The sequence below is a fragment of the Anguilla anguilla genome, chromosome 1, assembly GCF_013347855.1.
Source record: "Anguilla anguilla isolate fAngAng1 chromosome 1, fAngAng1.pri, whole genome shotgun sequence".
NCBI lineage: Eukaryota > Metazoa > Chordata > Actinopteri > Anguilliformes > Anguillidae > Anguilla > Anguilla anguilla.
The window spans coordinates 74,245,323-74,263,487 of record NC_049201.1 but is presented as its reverse complement, the minus strand read 5'-3'; the positions used below and the strand labels follow the sequence as shown (position 1 = coordinate 74,263,487).

The 18,165-nt window shown below is 38.9% G+C and overlaps 1 protein-coding gene across 1 annotated transcript; it reads left to right on the top strand.

The window, feature by feature from the left end:
* Window positions 1–6,704: 6,704 nt before the first annotated feature.
* On the top strand, window positions 6,705–17,165 carry LOC118230981 (sterile alpha motif domain-containing protein 9-like). The gene is made up of 4 exons (XM_035424378.1): window positions 6,705–6,775; window positions 9,820–9,875; window positions 11,048–13,522; window positions 17,049–17,165. Exons 3-4 carry the CDS (start codon window positions 11,060–11,062, stop codon window positions 17,163–17,165), a joined length of 2,580 nt encoding a protein of 859 aa, XP_035280269.1. The 5' UTR covers window positions 6,705–6,775; window positions 9,820–9,875; window positions 11,048–11,059.
* Window positions 17,166–18,165: the final 1,000 nt, after the last annotated feature.

The following is an 18,165-nucleotide window of genomic DNA, read 5'->3' as shown; positions in this document are numbered from 1 at the left end:
GGAGGTTCTTGGGGTTGGCCGGCTACTATAGGCGGTTTATTCCGGCGTTTTCACAGCTGACCAGCCCCTTGACTGATTTAACTCGCAAAGGTGCCTCAGATCCGGTCCAGTGGACGGAGCCGTGCCAGCGAGCGTTTGAGAGGGTAAAGGAAGCCCTCTGCGGGGAGCCGCTCTTGTTCACCCCTAATTTCTCTCTTCCTTTTATCCTGCAGACCGACGCATCGGACAGAGGGCTGGGGGCTGTTTTGACCCAGCAGGTGGAGGGAGTCAGCCGCAAACTATCCCAGCGGGAGGCGAGGTACAGCACGGTAGAAAAGGAGTGCCATCCGGTGGGCGGTCGGGTCCCTGCGCTACTACCTGCTGGGTCGCCCATTCACCCTCTGTTCGGACCACGCTCCCCTCCAATGGCTCCACCGCATGAAGGATACCAACCCTCGAATCACCCGGTGGTATCTGGCTCTACAGCCCTTTAATTTTAAGGTGGTTCATAGGCCTCTCTCGCCCCGAAGGGGGTGGGGGGGGGGTCGGTCATCGGCCGGATGGCTCCCCGGCCTAAGTCGGGCGGTGGGGGTATGTGGTAGGGTGGGCGTGGTTTTGCGTTGGCTGCAGAGAGAGAGTGGGCGGGGCGGCTCTCGGAACTCTGCGCCACGGCTGTTGGGGTTTATTTATCAGCACTGAGGGTTAATTGTGTGATTGATTGACAATGTGCTGATTACCTCGACAGTGAGCCTGGACGTTTAAAACCTGCTCGACAGAGAGAGAAGCGGGAGAACGGGAGAAGGAAGGAGAGCTCACGGGCTGTCAGGCGTGAATTGAGAAGCAAAACTCGGTTATTGTGTATTGTGACCAGAAAGCCGCGTGGCGGCCGAAAATAAAAGCAAGACGCAGTCGCATCCTGAAAGAATTAACGTGTCTGTCTCCTCTCTCAAACGAGCGGTAGCACTCGACCTGCTACACACTATTAAAGAGCACCTTTAGAAAATAATTCTTCATGGAGAAAATTTTTGATCCAAAAACCTCCTGTAAAGGCTAACTGTGCACTTACGTTTCCCCCCCGCAGAAACAGAAACCCATTGTAGACTTGAGTTGAAAATAATTTTAAGAAAAAACCTTTACTAACCCATGGTAAATTTGTCAAGAACAATGTTTTAAAATTAATTGATGGCTTTTCCCTACCAGCATGTCTAATTTAAAGTTACTACTAGAAGATGGTGTTCTTCGTATGTCATATATTTTAAAGGTATCCACTTTTTTTTTTTTACTAATGAAAAAACTATTTTCATTATTTTTGGCATATTTTACCAAAAAAACAAAAAATCCCAGAATCCAAATGGTGGACCTATTGTCGCAGGGTAAGTAGGCCTCACAGACAGGTTTGTCAATCAACATATTAAAGAATGTGCTCCTATCCATAAGTCATTCATGAAAAACAGAACACTTTTAATGTTTATTAAAGAACTTCCACCCTTAGAACAAGATATTACGCGTAATAGTATCACTATTATCTGTCTGGACAATTGGACTGCTTTTGTCTTCAGAGGCAACTTTAATTATTTTTTTCTAGTATGCCCACAAATTTCAAGAACAGCTTTGAGAGCAAACAGGGCACTAATTCTTGAAGAATTTTCAAGAATGCAGAAAATTGTAAGAAGATTTTAATTTTTTTGAGTAGGGAGATCGCAATACATGAACCATGCAATAATGTTGAACCACCTAAAAACTAATACCAAGCCCAGGCTCAACAGAAGGACGGTGAAATGGAATCAATAAAAACCCAGGGTGTCAAAACTTTTTCAAAATCCTGATGAAAAACTGACAACAAATTACAATCATGGTTCTTTGAACTACCACATGTATTTTTTGGGGCGGTTTTTGTCCTCAAATAAGTCTTCAGACGCAACATGGAAACACTACCACTGGACTCAATTCCAGGGTTGTTTGACATGTACTGTACTTCCAAACTAGGTGATTGCAAAAACAGTCAGTGGGTTTACATGATGTTTGAAAAAGTCGATTTATTGTTTTAGTCTGGCTAAAACTGGACTTTTAAAAATCATGTAAACATTTTAGTCCGACTGAAATCGTACTAAGTTGGACTAACATACCTAGATAATGTGGTTGGGGGTCGATTTACTATGGCATATATACACTTCAATAGGCCAAAAATTGGCCTAGGCATTCTGCGCATGTTCCATAGGTTAGAGGTTCCGCTGTGACAGGTAATTAACCTGAAAGTCGCACAGCGAGCGCACAGTTGAGGAGGTATCATGGCGACTGTTACGTCCCCAGCCTCTGCTTGCCTGGGTAGTGCAGGTGGAGGTAGTTGCTTAATTACTTAATTGCCTGATTGCTTCCACCTGCCTGTGGCCCAATATAAGCCCAGTAGTATGAGGCAGGGGAGATTTTCTTTTGGGGCTTGTGATTTGTGTGGAGAGCTTTGGTTTTGTGAACTTTGTGTGTTTTTGTTTGTAATGTAGATTAATAAATGTCTGGGTTTGTTTTTAGATCAGTTTCTGTCTTGTTTTTGATGCAATTGGACTTTGTTTGTTGCGGCCAGTCGAGCCAGCCGTAACAGCGACGAAAACACATTTCTGGACGGACGAGGAGGCCAACTTCATGCTAATGCAACCAAGGGAGTTAAATATCCTGGATAATACATGGATGGAAGAAAAACGCAGAATGGCGAACTATTCAAAAAAGTTGCGACAAAATTGAAGGAAGCAGGATTTATAAGAAGCCTTCGTTGGACACAGCTCGGTCAATAAATCGATTCTTTCCGAGTCATTGGGACAACAACAATAGTCCAATTAAATCTCATCTTTGACCAAATCAAGCTATTAATATAGATTGATTTCAATTGTGCATGTAAACGCATTGACTGCACTGATACTCAGGGACGACTAGGACAGGGGCAAATATAAATACATTTTTGGCTGGACCGCAACAGCGGGGCCAGCCCTATAAACGCGAATGTCTGTGACTGAGTGACTGAGTGATGAAGTTACACCATTGGTCGGCCAGATCACATGTGTCATGACAACCATAAACAACAGCACCAGTAGGCCTACAGCATTTTCTCCTCAGGGCAGGCGGAGTGACAAACAGGGCAAAGGACAGGATGTTACTGGAGTTTTTTCAAGAATGCAGAAAATTATAAGAACATTCAAAGAATACAATTCGCAAAACAACCTTTTTCCGTCATTGATTCCAGCCTGGAAACATCATATATGAGAGATTATGTATTCTTGTAATAGAAAGAATTGTCATTTCTTTCATTACAAATGGTCATGTTATGGTTTAAAACTGACATTGAAGAACCGGTTTGACAATACCTTTCTCCCATCCATTGTCACCTGTAAACACAATGTAAGATTATGTGTTCTCACGATGGAGAAGTTCCAACTTGATGAAAGGGTTTGAAGAAAAATATTTGAAATATTAGGGTTGCCAAGAAGGAACTGTCCCCACAATTAGTCTTCTTATCAACCTATTAATTATGAATGAACTATTAGTTAAATGGACAACACACAGAATACTGCTATGCTGGCACAGCTGTGGGAGTTGTTGCATGACAAGGGTTCACGTGCACGATTCATGGTAATTGCAGAAAAGATATGCTGCTTTGACAGTAGGGAGATCACAATACATGAAACATGCAATAATGTTGAACCACTTAAAAACTAATACTAAGCCATGGTTTCTTGAACTAGCACACATATTTTTTGGATGGTTTTTGTCCTCACATAAGTCTGCAGACGCAACATGACAACACTGCCACTAGGCTCGATTCCAGGGTGTGACTTAAGTATTGTACTTCCAAACTAGTTGATTGAAAAGACACTGCAATGATACCTTAATATTTCAGGTTTTTTCCACCAAGGAATGAGGGAGGGGACATTCAAATTTAATTAGTCCTTAAAATATCGTAAAAACAGATATGCTCCTGGCACTCCCTCTTCACCAGTTGAGCTGTGAAATTTGCCTTTTTATGTAACCTCAGGCTTCCACCACACCCTTGCTAACCTTACTAAGGTGAACAAGAATGAAAGAATGTGCTCTTATGCAGAAGTGATTCATGAAAAATAAAACACTTTTAATGTTTATTAAAGAACTTCCACCCTTAGACCAAGATATTATGCATACTAGTATCAATATTATTTTTCTGGACAATTGAGCTGCTTTTGTCTTCAGAAGAAACTTCAATTATTTTCTTCTAGTGAGAATTCAGATTCCAAGAACAGCATTGTGTACAAACGTGGTACTAATTCTTGAAAGTTTTTTCAAGAATGAAGAAAATTATAAGAACATTCAAAAAATATAATTCACAGAACAACCTTTTTCCGTCATTGATTGCAGCCTGTGAACATTATATATGAGAGATTAGGTATTATTATAATAGAGAAAATTGTCAGTTCTTTCATTTCAAATGATCATGTTATGCGTTAAAACTGACATTGAAGAACCGGTTTGACAATACCTTTCTCCCATCTATTATCACCTGTAAACACAATGTAAGATTATGTGTTCTCATGATGGCGAAGTTCCAACTTGATGAAATGTTTTAAAGAAAAATATTTGAAATATTAAGGTTGCCAAGAAGGAACTGTCCCCACAACTAATCTTCTTATCAAACCTAAAAAAATGATGATATGGCATTTAGGCATGTAGGTAACATTTGTACTGAATGAGCTATGACAACTTTGTATTCAGTGAAAGATTTAGTTAATACAGACAAGATCTCATGAAAACTCATAAGCTGCAACTATATTGGACATGGACAGTAGGTATACCATATATGGAAAGAAAGGTGCAGTGTATTGTTTGTCGTGAGATGCCAATTAAAGTTTAACCTAATAATTATGAATGAACTATCAGTTAAATGGACGCAACATGACAACACTGCCACTAGGCTCAAATCCAGGGTGTGACTACTAGTATTATGCATACTAGTATCAATATTATTTTTCTGGACAATTGAGCTGCTTTTGTCTTCAGAAGCAAGTTCAATTATTTTCTTCTAGTGAGAATTCAAATTTCAAGAACAGCATTGTGTACAAACGTGGTACTAATTCTTGAAAGTTTTTTCAAGAATGAAGAAAATTATAAGAACATTCAAAGAATATAATTCACAGAACAACCTTTTTCCGTCATTGATTGCAGCCTGTGAACATTATATATGAGAGATTAGGTATTATTATAATAGAGAAAATTGCCATTTCTTTCATTTCAAATGATCATGTTATGCGTTAAAACTGACATTGAAGAACGGGTTTGACAATACCTTTCTCCCATCTATTATCACCTGTAAACACAATGTAAGATTATGTGTTCTCATGATGGCGAAGTTCCAACTTGATGAAATGTTTTGAAGAAAAATATTTGAAATATTAAGGTTGCCAAGAAGGAACTGTCCCCTCAACTAATCTTCTTATCAAACCTAAAAAAATGATGATATGGCATTTAGGCATGTAGGTAACATTTGTACTGAATGAGCTATGACAACTTTGTATTCAGTGAAAGATTTAGTTAATACAGACAAGATCTCATGAAAACCCATAAGCTGCAAATATATTGGACATGGACAGTAGGTATACCATATATGGAAAGAAAGGTGCAGTGTATTGTTTGTCGTGAGATGCCAATTAAAGTTAAACCTATTAATTATGAATGAACTATCAGTTAAATGGACGCAACATGACAACACTGCCACTAGGCTCAAATCCAGGGTGTGACTTAAGTATTGTACTTCCAAACTAGTTGATTGAAAAGACACTGCACTGATACCTTAATATTTCAGGTTTTTTCCACCAAGGAATGAGGGAGGGGACATTCAACATTAATTAGTCCTTAAAATATCGTAAAAACAAATATGCTCCTGGCACTCCCTCTTCACCAGTTGAGCTGTGAAATTTGCCTTTTAATGTAACCTCAGCCTTCCACCACACCCTTGCTAACCTTACTAAGGTGAACAAGAATGAAAGAATGTGCTCTTATGCAGAAGTGATTCATGAAAAATAAAACACTTTTAATGTTTATTAAAGAACTTCCACCCTTAGACCAAGATATTATGCATACTAGTATCAATATTATTTTTCTGGACAATTGAGCTGCTTTTGTCTTCAGAAGCAACTTCAATTATTTTCTTCTAGTGAGAATTCAAATTCCAAGAACAGCATTGTGTACAAACGTGGTACTAATTCTTGAAAGTTTTTTCAAGAATGAAGAAAATTATAAGAACATTCAAAGAATATAATTCACAGAACAACCTTTTTCCGTCATTGATTGCAGCCTGTAAACATTATATATGAGAGATTAGGTATTATTATAATAGAGAAAATTGTCATTTCTTTCATTTCAAATGATCATGTTATGCGTTAAAACTGACATTGAAGAACCGGTTTGACAATACCTTCCTCCCATCTATTATCACCTGTAAACACAATGTAAGATTATGTGTTCTCATGATGGTGAAGTTCCAACTTGATGAAATGTTTTGAAGAAAAATATTTGAAGTATTAAGGTTGCCAAGAAGGAACTGTCCCCACAACTAATCTTCTTATCAAACCTAACTTCCCTTACTAAGGTGAACAAACTTGTGGGACAACAATCAAATCCAAGTTAATGCGGAAGAGAGATTTCCCTGTCCAAGCATATATAAATGTCGCTATACACAGCAGTTGAACTGTTTTCTTCCTGTTCCTCTTCAGAAGGTTACTGTTGGCGTTATCAAAGCAGTGAAAAAGCCAAAAGTAGCTGATAGAAGCCACGACTTAAGGTAAGTTTTATTTGTTTTTTTCCTCTTTTGCTGAAATTCCCTGTGATATCCAAACCAGCTTGTAGAAAGCATAAATTAATAACAAAAACATTTCTGAATTGCAGTTGATACTTTTGAAATTAGTGGATACATCTCAGTATCCAATACTGGGTAACACTTTACTTGAAGTGGGTCTTATGTAGCACTCATAACACCTTTGTAAGCACTGTATAATGTGTCATAAATATTGGCATAGGCATTCATAATTATTATGACCACTTTATAACAGCTGCCATAAGGTCTCATGATGCACTGAACGATGATGTTCATTGTTCAGTGCATCATGACACCTTATGGCAGCTGTTATAATGTGGTTATAATTCTTATAACCTTTGACAACAATTATTTAGTGCTTATAAAGGTGTTATGAGTGCTACATAAGACCCACTTCAAGTAAAGTGTTACCCAATAGGGTTTTTTACTATGACATTGTATTACAGTAGTGTAGTGGAGGAGCCAAGCCAAGGCTTTTTAAAAGGTATTCTCCCTCTTCCTCCCTTTTTACATAAGAGTACCACACACACGGGGGAAATAAACTTATCCATATTTCTCAGGATTATTATCACTGGGCTTTGGGTTCCTTCTTTTTTGATTTCAATCTGATTTTCATTTGGTTCAAAAATTACTCTCTTTTTTCAATTTTCCGATCCACTGAGCACTTTGGTGGGATAAACTGCTTTGTTGCTGTTCTTTGTGCTAGTGTTAATCAGTTTAACCTACAGGGTCCAAGCTAAACTATGTGGTTGTTCCTTGCACTTGGAACGGTACTTCTCTCTAGGGTTTTCAACACACTTGTTCCTGGTTATGGTTATACACTTTGTTGTACGTCGCTCTGGATAAGAGTGTCTGCCAAATGCCTGTAATGTAATGTAATGTAATATTTACTATCAACACTGTTTGTTCAATTTTGTTGAATTAACAGTGCCACACAATTAAGCCTTTAATATGCCATCATCTGTGATTCCTCTTTTTAAATAAAGTGGAATGCTTATGGAATGCTCATGGATCCCATGCACATTTGTGTACCATTGTATGTTCATATTCCATGTCTATGGTATGCAAATGCATATTTGCTTCAGGTTTAAACAAGCACAGTAGTTCCATTGCCTCATTGTGAAGTGGAAACATACCCCAGGGAAGCTCCTGACAAATTATTAAGCAGGCTGGGGTTAGTTTGCAGCATGTTGCATTAGTCTAACATACTGCAAACTCAACCCCAGCACCCAAATCCACTCATTCCATCTGTTGGATCCACCAGTGCCCACCTCACTCCCCAACACAGTGTATCCCTTAGGCCAAATAACGGAGCATGCAAACAGGATTCAGTTGACATATATAAGGAAAACAACACATGGCTGGAGAGATGCAAATAACACTCATTATAATATAACAAATCACAACCTGACTGTCACTGTTACAAGAGTGAGAGAGCAGACCAGGCACTTGGTTTAAGAGGAATGTGTCACTACATGTATCCAAGCATCATTCATTTAGCAAATGAACATCCAGACAAGATCTCATGAAAACTCGTAAGCTGCAACTATATTGGACATGGACGGTAGGTATACCATATATGGAAAGAAAGGTGCAGTGTATTGTTTGTCGTGAGATGCCAATTAAAGTTAAATTCCTTTCATAAAAACTCATTGATGTTTGTGTGTGCACAGCATAATTTCACAAACAAGTACAACATGTCATTGGGTTAAGTGGGGTTAGCATGGGAAAAATGTATCAATGTAAAATGAAAAGGACCTCACCTTTCCATGAATAGGGCCTACGGAATTCTTAGTACCTGTCAGGCACAAAATATAATGAAATGGAAAGTTCCATCAAACTCTTTTATATGTATAATTGTTTTGCTAAGGAAACTGCAGCTCAAAATATGGCTATTCTGAGATGCTAGATGACTCATTTGGTTAAGGCACTACATTGTGGTACATGGATGAGCCTTATGGATCATGCCAGTGCTGAATGTAGCCAGTAGCTCCACAGGGTGATGCACACTTGGCAATGGCAGGGTGCAGTCGGTGAGGGGTCTGCGGTTCATCACTGTACTGCGACCCCTCCGAATGGGTGCTCGTGGACTGCTTATCCAAGCTGTTAATGAAAGATATTCTTCCAATTCTACTCTGTGCAAGCTTGGCTATAGTCTGCAATGTCAAAAAAAGCAGCTGGCGACACCATGAGTTTTGGTGGGGAACCACGGTTGTCCACACTAAAAATTGGCAGTGGGGTTTACGCATGAATGTGGCTGTGATTGCAGCTACAGTTTGAACATCCCAAATTAGGGCAGGAATTGGATATATGCAGGCCCATGTTAGACATTGAATTTTAAAAAGGCTTTTCTAACAATTAAGCATCACTACATAAGTTAATGTAATGCTTTTTCTTGCATTATGATGCAATGGAAACACTTCACTGATTGTATAACGGTTATACAAATGTACACAAATGAATATGCAGAAACAGAACGGAATAATGCATATACATATTACAGTATAGACATATAATATATAACACTATGTGTTTAAAGGCATAGTTTGCATTTTTTGTGAGTTTCTCACCACAAATTATATAATAAATTGGGGTACATGTCGGGTTCAAGTCCTCCTAATTTTGTAGCTCAATCTCTTTTAGCCATGACCGTTGGTAGCCAAATAACATTGGTCTAATGGGGTCTCAGAATCTAAAAATGCATTTTCTTGCTATGTTGACACATTTTGATCACAAGATATGTATTTATGCAAGGAAATAAACACATGACGCTGTGTTTGTTTAAGTTTGGTTTATTGATAATGTTTTTATTAAATAGCTGTCAGGTGGTGATTCATTAAATCAATTGTATATGGCTAAAAAAGGTAACAGCTGACAAAGAGTGAGCTACGTGATCTTTGAGTGCTTTGAGCTCGACATGTCCCCAGTTTATTATCTGACTCGTGTGGAGAAACTCTGGGTCTAAAAACTGCGAACTGTCTCTTAACATGTAACATTCCCTCCTTTTACAGAAGAAAATGCCAACAAGAAAGTGAATGAGTTTGAATACAGATTCAACAACTGACTGGTAAGTACACCACATGGTACATAATATATTATAATGGCAACAGGTATAGGTTTTCATAGTACCTGCTGCAAGCATTTTTAGAAACATTGAGGCCAAAAGTTTACATGCACCTAGGCTAAAGATATTCAAACTCAGTTTTTCACGACTCCGCACATTCCATGTTACCATACACTTTTTTTGGCAAATCAATTAGAGGATCTACTTTGTTCACATCTTTGGTAATTGTAAAACAATCGAATAGAGACAGCTTTATTTTTGCTTTAATTCACTATATCAGAATTCCAGTGGATCAAAAGTTTAAGTACTGCATTTAAGGGCCTACCTTTACAGCCACTACCTTTTTGCCATTGATACCATGGGAAAATCCAAGCAACTCAGCCAAACAACTGAAGGTACCACGAGCATCTGTGCAAACATTTGAATGCAAATATAAAAATCTTGGGGCCTCACAAACACTAAATTGTTCAGGAAGGAGGCACAAATTAACTCCCAGGGCTGAACAAACTTTGTTCAAAAAGGTTATACTGAACCCAAAGACAATAACAAAAGAACTGGTGAAGGAGTTGGAGGCATCAGGTACCAAAGTATCTACATCCACCATTAAGAGAATGGTACATTGCCATGGCCTGAAAGGCCGTTGCACAAAGAAGAAGCCCCTACTCCAAGACCGGCATAAAAAAGCCAGAATGAAGGTTGCAGGTGATCACCAGGACGAAGACCTAGCCATTTGGGGAGTGTTCTCTGATCAGATGAAACAAACATTGGCCATAACAAAGTTTTGTATTGTGAGTATTGTGAGAAGCTTGTGGAAGGCTACCCCAAGCATTTGATTCAAGTTAGGCTATTAAAAGGCAATGCTACCAAATACTAGCAAAATGTATGTAAACCTTTGACCCACTGAAAATCTGATTTAGTCCATGAAAGCTAAAATAAATCTGTCTCGTAGCTATTATTTTGAAATGACCTCTTATAGAAATAAAGTAGATACGCTAATTGACTTAACACAGGAAATGCATGGTAACATGGAATGTGTGGAGTTGTGAAAAATTGAGTTTGAATGTCTCTAGCCTAGGTGTATGTAAACTTGTGGCCTCAACTGTACCCTTTACAACTGATAATTAGAATGGAATCATTTCAGCTATGAACTCACTGCTGTTCATACTTTTGATCAGATCTGAGACACAATGAGCCATTCACCTGAACAACTTCCTTCCAAAATTGAAGAATGGAGTAAGGAACATGTCTTTCAGTGGTTAAAAGATGACCTCAAGGTTTACTACAGATATGCAGATGCCTTATATGAAAAAGGGGTGTCAGGGGCAGAATTACTTCACTTTGAAAAAAAACACCTTCTGGAACTGGGTATAAAACATGGCCCAGCTGTGAAAATTATGGGAAAACTGGACGAACGTAAAAGGCAATCAGATCAAACAATACAGTCTCACTCAGAAACACAGAGAAGACAATCCAGGAAAGATATTAGCCCAACTGTGGATCAATCAACACCGTCTCAGTCTCTGACAGCTAGATTCAGTTCAGACATAAGGACTGTTGAGGACCACGACATCTCAAGCCAAGAACACAACAGGACAGCAAAAAATATATCTAAGAAGAAGAAGGAGAAGAAGAAATCACCACCTGACCCTACAAATACTGGTTCACAGGACATTGATGACAAAGATGAAGATGAGAAGGAAAAAATGGCTTCATTTCAGGAGGCCTGTGAAACAAAGGAAACCGAATATCCAGGAACACAGACAGTCCGTAGAAGTTCCAGCTCAGTTTTCCTTGAGCAAAAGGATGAAGACATTATGACAGCTCTGAGAATTCTGTGTGAAAACGAATGTGAGAACATCCATGATGAAAGCAGTGAAGAATTCGAAAAATTCAGAATCAAAACTGAGGAAGAATTTTACCGTGGAAGTAAAGTACAGTTTTGGAACTTCTACTTCTCAGAGAAACCCAAGGCTAAGGCTTTCATAAAGAGAGACAAATATGAAAAACTGAAATCTATGATCCGAACAGTAAGGACTAAAGATCCCACATCTCCATGTGTAATGCTGAATCTCTTTCACCACCCTGGTTGTGGAGGAACCACCTTAGCCATGCATGTCATGTGGAACCTGCGAAAAGAATTCAGATGTGCAATATTGATGGACAACACCACTGCGAAAAGTGACGTGGCCCTTCAAGTCAAACATCTGATGAAGTGTGGGAAGACTGATGTGTCATACCAAACACCTGTCCTCTTATTGGTGGATGACTCAGAGGAAACAGAAAATACACTGGAGCTGCAAAACTGTATACGAAGAACAGTAGATGAAAAATCTTCCAGCCCACTTGTCATCATCCTGAACTGTGTACGTTCGCAAAATCCAAAAGAGCGGTACAGAACCAGTATCATTGAAAGTATCTACATTACGAATGAACTGTCTAAAATCGAGCAGGATCTGTTTGAAGAAAAGCTTCAAGAGTTCAAAGAAAATCACAAGAAACCTGAAAACTTCTATAGTTTCATGATCATGAAGACGAACTTCAGCAATGAATACACTGAAAGCATAGTCTCCAACACTCTGAAGAATCTTGATGTTAGTAGTAAACAAGCAGCGATGCTTTCCTTTTTGGCATTGCTGAATACATTTGTAGCGAATTCAAGCATTTCTCTGTCTGTCTGTGAGACTTTTCTTGGAATCAAACACATGTTGACATCAAGAGAAACTGTAGAGCAAAGAATGGAGCCTTATTCAACCTTGCTAACTCGATTCAAGCCTGAGGTAGATGGTACGTACACCGCCATCCGTATCCTTCATCAACGCATTGCCATTCAGTGTCTGGAAGAGTTGGGAAAGCAATACAAAATATCCAAAAGTGAAATTGTCATTGACTTACTAAATAATGACTTGTTCTTCAACACTGAAATGGGAAAAAACACACTCATGGACTCGATCTATAGCATGTTGATCACAAGGCAACTGAAGAAAGAAGGTGGTGAAAAACACACATTGTTTTCTCCTTTGATTGAACAAATCCAAGCTGAAGAGCCACAACAAATCCAACATATCTTTGAAATAGCATCTCTAAGGTTTCAGAACTGTGCTGCCATACCTCAAACTCTGGCAAGACACCTGTACCTCATAGAGAAAGACTTTACCAAAGCATATGTTTCTGCAAATGATGCAAAGAATATCAAAGAAAATTCCTACACTGTTGACACAACAGGGCAGGTATCCAAAAGTGAGCTAAAATACAAATTTGAGAAGGCAAATACACAGGAAAATGGTATTACCCCAGATGATTTGGAGGTATACCTTGATTTGGCTAGCAAGGCTACAAAAGCTTTTCAGAGGGCTCAAGAATTGGCAAAGACTGATATGGTACCAGAATCTGAAGACCACATGAAGAGGCAGAGGTCTTATAATATATCTGGCTACATGGGAGAGATTGATACTGCCATGATAGTCTTTGAAATTATGTGCAGTCTTCCATTTTTCAAAGAGAATGACCAAATGACAAACAAATACATGCAGAGCTTTCTAAATGGAAGCATGCCAATAAGGCACATTCTCACTGATGACTATGATTCCTACAACCAGTTTTCAGATGTTCTTGAAAAACATACACACTTCCTCACCTTTTTAAAATCAAGAGTAAAAGAAATATTTAATTTTTTTGAGATGTACTTCACCTACTTAAAAGACAAAGAATCAATGAGCAGGAAAAGAATCTCAGAACACTTTAAAAGGTACCTCTCGCTGTTCTGTCAGTCAACAGATTATATGTTCCTGCTCGACTACCCCGCTCTGTGGCAGCAGGGCGTCTTGCAACCCCTCCCACCCGCCCAAAGGGATCACAGAGCTTCTCCACCCTAGCTCCCCAGTGGTGGAACGAACTCCCCGTCCCTCTCCGAACCTCCCCCTCACTATCCATCTTCCGCCGTGGCCTGAAGACTCATCTCTTCAGACTATATCTAGAATAACCACCACCATGCTGTGTATATATATATATTGCCCCATCCCTGCACTTCTTGGTAAATTGTATTTGTCCTAATACTGTAGCTTATTCTTCTGCCTAGTTTGGCTTTGCAGATGTTAGACCAGGATAGTGTTCATTGTTCTCGGCTAGAAATAGCTGTACAAAATAAGTAATTGTACCTTACTGAACCCGTGTTCAGCAGTTGTCTACGATCATGAAAATGCACTTCTTGTACGTCGCTTTGGATAAAGCGTCTGCCAAATGAATGTAATGTAATGAGAGATACAATGAGTGAGGAAATAAACCAAAACTCAGCCTAAATCTGGAGATTCAAGAATGCAGGATGTTCCTGGAGGAAAACAAAGCAGACAGTTTCCCAGAGCTACTGCAGTACTTGGAGGACAGCAATGAAAAGATTATAGAGAAGATCACTGAATGCTACAAATTTATACATGACAATTCTGAGACAAGAACTACCAAAGATAAAACCAATTACATCCTAGCAAACATAATACTCAACCTCACTATGCCTAAATCGAAATATGTGCAGAGCTGCAAGGACATGACTGGCCTTCTTATGGAAATCTTGCAAGATGTGGGAACACAACACCCCCATCCAGAGCCATACTACCTGTGCTTGCTTTTGCTTTGGCCAGAGAAGAATATGACTGACGCCAACATCGCAGTCTATGTGAACTCAATCCGAAAATAATCCCACAAAAAGTTGTCACACTTGTTCCGTAAAAGAAATACGATTGCTCACTTCTACCTGGGGAAATCTGAGGGACTAAAGAGGCTTGTTCCCAAATCTGACCTTGACAAATGCTTTCCCAACATGAGACAACGCAATGCCCTTTGGCAGAGTGCAGAAATCTTTCAGGAGGATCTCATCAAAGAAAGGCTACTCAGAGTGAATGGAATGATTGAGAACGGAGAGGCTTACATAAATTATGGCAAACTAAAAATCCCAGTGCGACCAGCTTACCTCGGTGGAGTCAGAAGTGGGTATAGCACAGAGAAGGTGTCCTTCTACATTGGTTTTGCTATTGATGGTCCACTTGCATACAATATTAAATATGAAACATACTCCAAGACTACAAGGGAGGGTCTGGACTACCCTGTCTGAGACATGGTTATTCAAGCATCTCACATGCACCAGAACTCTCATTAATTTAGGAAAGAGAAAACTAGAAGCTGTCCTTCAAATTGTGAACAATCACCTGCGGCTTCGTTCACTCTGCAGTCCAGCAGCTAAGCTGCGTAATCATTGTTCTGGAGGACAGCTCTTCATCCACAGCTGGTGCAGACAGACTGCAGATATACATTTGTACAAAGGATCACTAGTGCAACAAACCTTCCTTTCCTTTGCGAATATCTGGCCGAGTGCATCATCCTGTGGTGCTTCCAGCCATAGGTGGGACTAGTTGTATTAATTTCCATACTATGGGGTACATCATTGTGTATCTTAATTGTGCCTTTTCTGGATATGCCACCTCAATCAGCAGGCAACCTGAAGATGAACCGCTCTCGTTTTTTAAAAAGATAAAGACATCTACCTTGCAAACTACATTGTACCTTGCTGAAAATGAATTATATTGATGTGTTTATTGTTTTGTAAAATATAGAAGTTATTTAGTTCATATTTTGTGATACATTTGTTAGCAACTGTTTGTAACTAATATAAGAAATACATGTGCATGTGTTAAATTTAGATCAACAGTAGTCTTTTTTCTTACAATGAATTTATAGAGACATTTTTAGGACAAAATAAAATTAAATGGGAGTCATGTATCAATAAAATTGTACTTTAGATCATCTTTCATTTTCCTTCACAGCTATTCAGGGGCTATTTATCTCAAGCTTCTCAGTGTGAAAATTTACTCATGTAATTTACTCATTCTAAAATAAAAGAAAAATAAAATTGTGATCATACTTCTAGAAATAAGAATTGACATTATTTATAAATGTTTAACTTACACTTCTAGTAGTAAGTCTGAATATTATGTATAAATATTATTTTGCCTTAAATGGACTCCTACCATTCCCTGTATGCCTCACAAACACTGTTTAGGAGTACTCAGAAGGGATGCAGTACCAAAGCAGAAATGGTTCAGCGCTCCTTTTCTGAAAAATGTATTGTTATTACACATAGTAGTTGTCATGGTTCTGTGTTCCTGTCTGTGTTTTCCTTGTTGGGCCGCCACTTCTGTTTTGTGTCCTGCTCCCCCTGTTTAATTGTATGATTGTTTTCAATTGTCCAATCATTGTTTTCTGGCTGTCTCGTTTTCCCTTCCCTTTCCATGGCCTGATTGTTCATGGTGCCCTCCTGTGTCTCGTCAGTGTCTGTCTATTTAAGTTCCCGTCTCCTGGACTCAGGTGCTGGATCCTTGTTGGTTGGTGTCTGGTTGTTGTTAGTGTGTGCTTCTGGCCATGTTCTGCCCATGTTCCATTGTTATGGGTTTTTTTGATTCTTGGGGTTTCTTTGTGTTCTGTGTTTTGAAGTTTTCCTTTGTTTGTGAAGAGTTGCCCTGTGAGGCCTTTTGTTCCCTTATGTCCTGGTTTTAAGTAAAGTCTTTGTTTCAGTTACCATTTGGGAGTTTTGAGTTTTTCTCCTCTGTGTTTGGGTCCTAACCCACCACGCACCCTGACAAGCAGTGTTCATAAAAGACAATGTGGATATTTATTTTATTTTATATACACATATATGAGCCAATTGGTCCAAACCAACAATGCACAAATCTATAAAAATTATGATCTGGAAATGCAATACATTTTCCCTGGAAAAAAGGTAAAGTTACCTTTTGACAGAAAAACAAAACAACAACAAAAAAAAAAACAAAACAATAAGAACAGAATTTGTCTTAGAGTTGCAGTCACCACATCCAATAGTATTCCAGTTATCAAAATACATTTAATGTGTTGTTCTGGCTAGAGAAACAGGTAAAAACAGGAAATAATTTCAGAAAATTTATTTTCTTTTCTGGTGTTCAATAAACTGTCTGTGTTTCAGTAAACTATTAAGCATTTACACATACCCTGCTACAGTGAGGGTCCCTATTCTTACCAGGCAGGATGAGGACAGCCAGTCCCCAGAAGTGCTGTGTGTCTCTGACTCCCATCTCTGCTGTTCCTCCTGCTGAGCACCTTCAGTAAAGAGTCTGTCTCTCTCGCACGCGCGCTCTTGCCCCTGCGCACACTCAGCGCTTCCAGAAAGATGCTGGAAGGAAGAGCTGCCTCCAGCTGCGTAACTCACAGGAGTCACTGATGCCGCCGGTGAGGGCGGGGCCTGAAGGGCGGAGAGGCCAGGAGCCGGGATGAGGACGACGACTTCAGCTCACTTTGACACTTTGGGTTCTGATGGACACATCTTTGTTTCTTAAATAATTCACAATATTCAAAATGATCATTCAGATGTTCCTATTATTATTATTATTATTATTATTATTATTATTATTATCATTATTATTATTATTATTATTATCAACATCACCATCATCATCATCATCAGAAAAATCATATGAGCTTTTCACTTCGACAGGGAGTGTATTCCACCTAGTGGTGTAATACACTTCCTACCGTATACAGTCACTCGCCACCCTGTCATCTTCTGAAGTCTAGGTGACGGAGAGATGACAAATCAGTGAGGTCCTATTTGTTATTCCATGGAAAAATTGATTGCATACAGAGGGGACATATTTCCAATTAATGATAGAACTGGTCAAATGATTTCTTCACCTCTTTCTAATAACACATTTCTAATAAGTGAAATGAGGCTATAGCTTAATTTGTAAAATTCTTTCTTCGCTTCTTCTGTCTGCAACATTTCATTTTATAATTTTGTATTGTGTAGGATGCATGAATAAAGATGAATAAAACATGTCACATGATAAATGAGGGAGGTACTTGCTCAAAACCTGCAGCAGTCTTACTCTACCCTTGAGTTACAGAGTGGATTCATTTGAAGTGAGAAAACAAATGAAACCACACAGGGGGCCAAATCCATATTCAAGTATGTTAGTGCCGCTAAATAATGTGTTAAACACAGTTGTAGCAGTAACAATAAGTCTGCAATACTGTATATATAAAAGATAATGTGCAGGTAATATGTTTGGATTCAGGTAATTACTTTGAAGTTAAAATGTATTTGCATTTTCTCTCTGTTGAAGCACAGCTGTCACAAAAGGTGTTTTGAGACGTTCATAGTCAAGGTAGTGGCCATAATTCAAAAAAAAAAAAAAAAAACTCCTTTCATGTTTTAGTGCTGGAATTGAGCAAACCATAATTAGTGAAGCGGAAACCGCTACTGCAAATTCGCACA

Excerpts from the sequence above, each read along its gene's own strand:
- LOC118230981 (XM_035424378.1), top strand. The coding sequence starts at position 11,060 with ATGAGCCATTCACCTGAACAACTTCCTTCCAAAATTGAAGAATGGAGT. Across the intron at positions 13,523-17,048 it reads TCACCTTTTTAAAATCAAGA|CGCTTCCAGAAAGATGCTGG; the intron begins GTAAAAGAAATA and ends GCGCACACTCAG.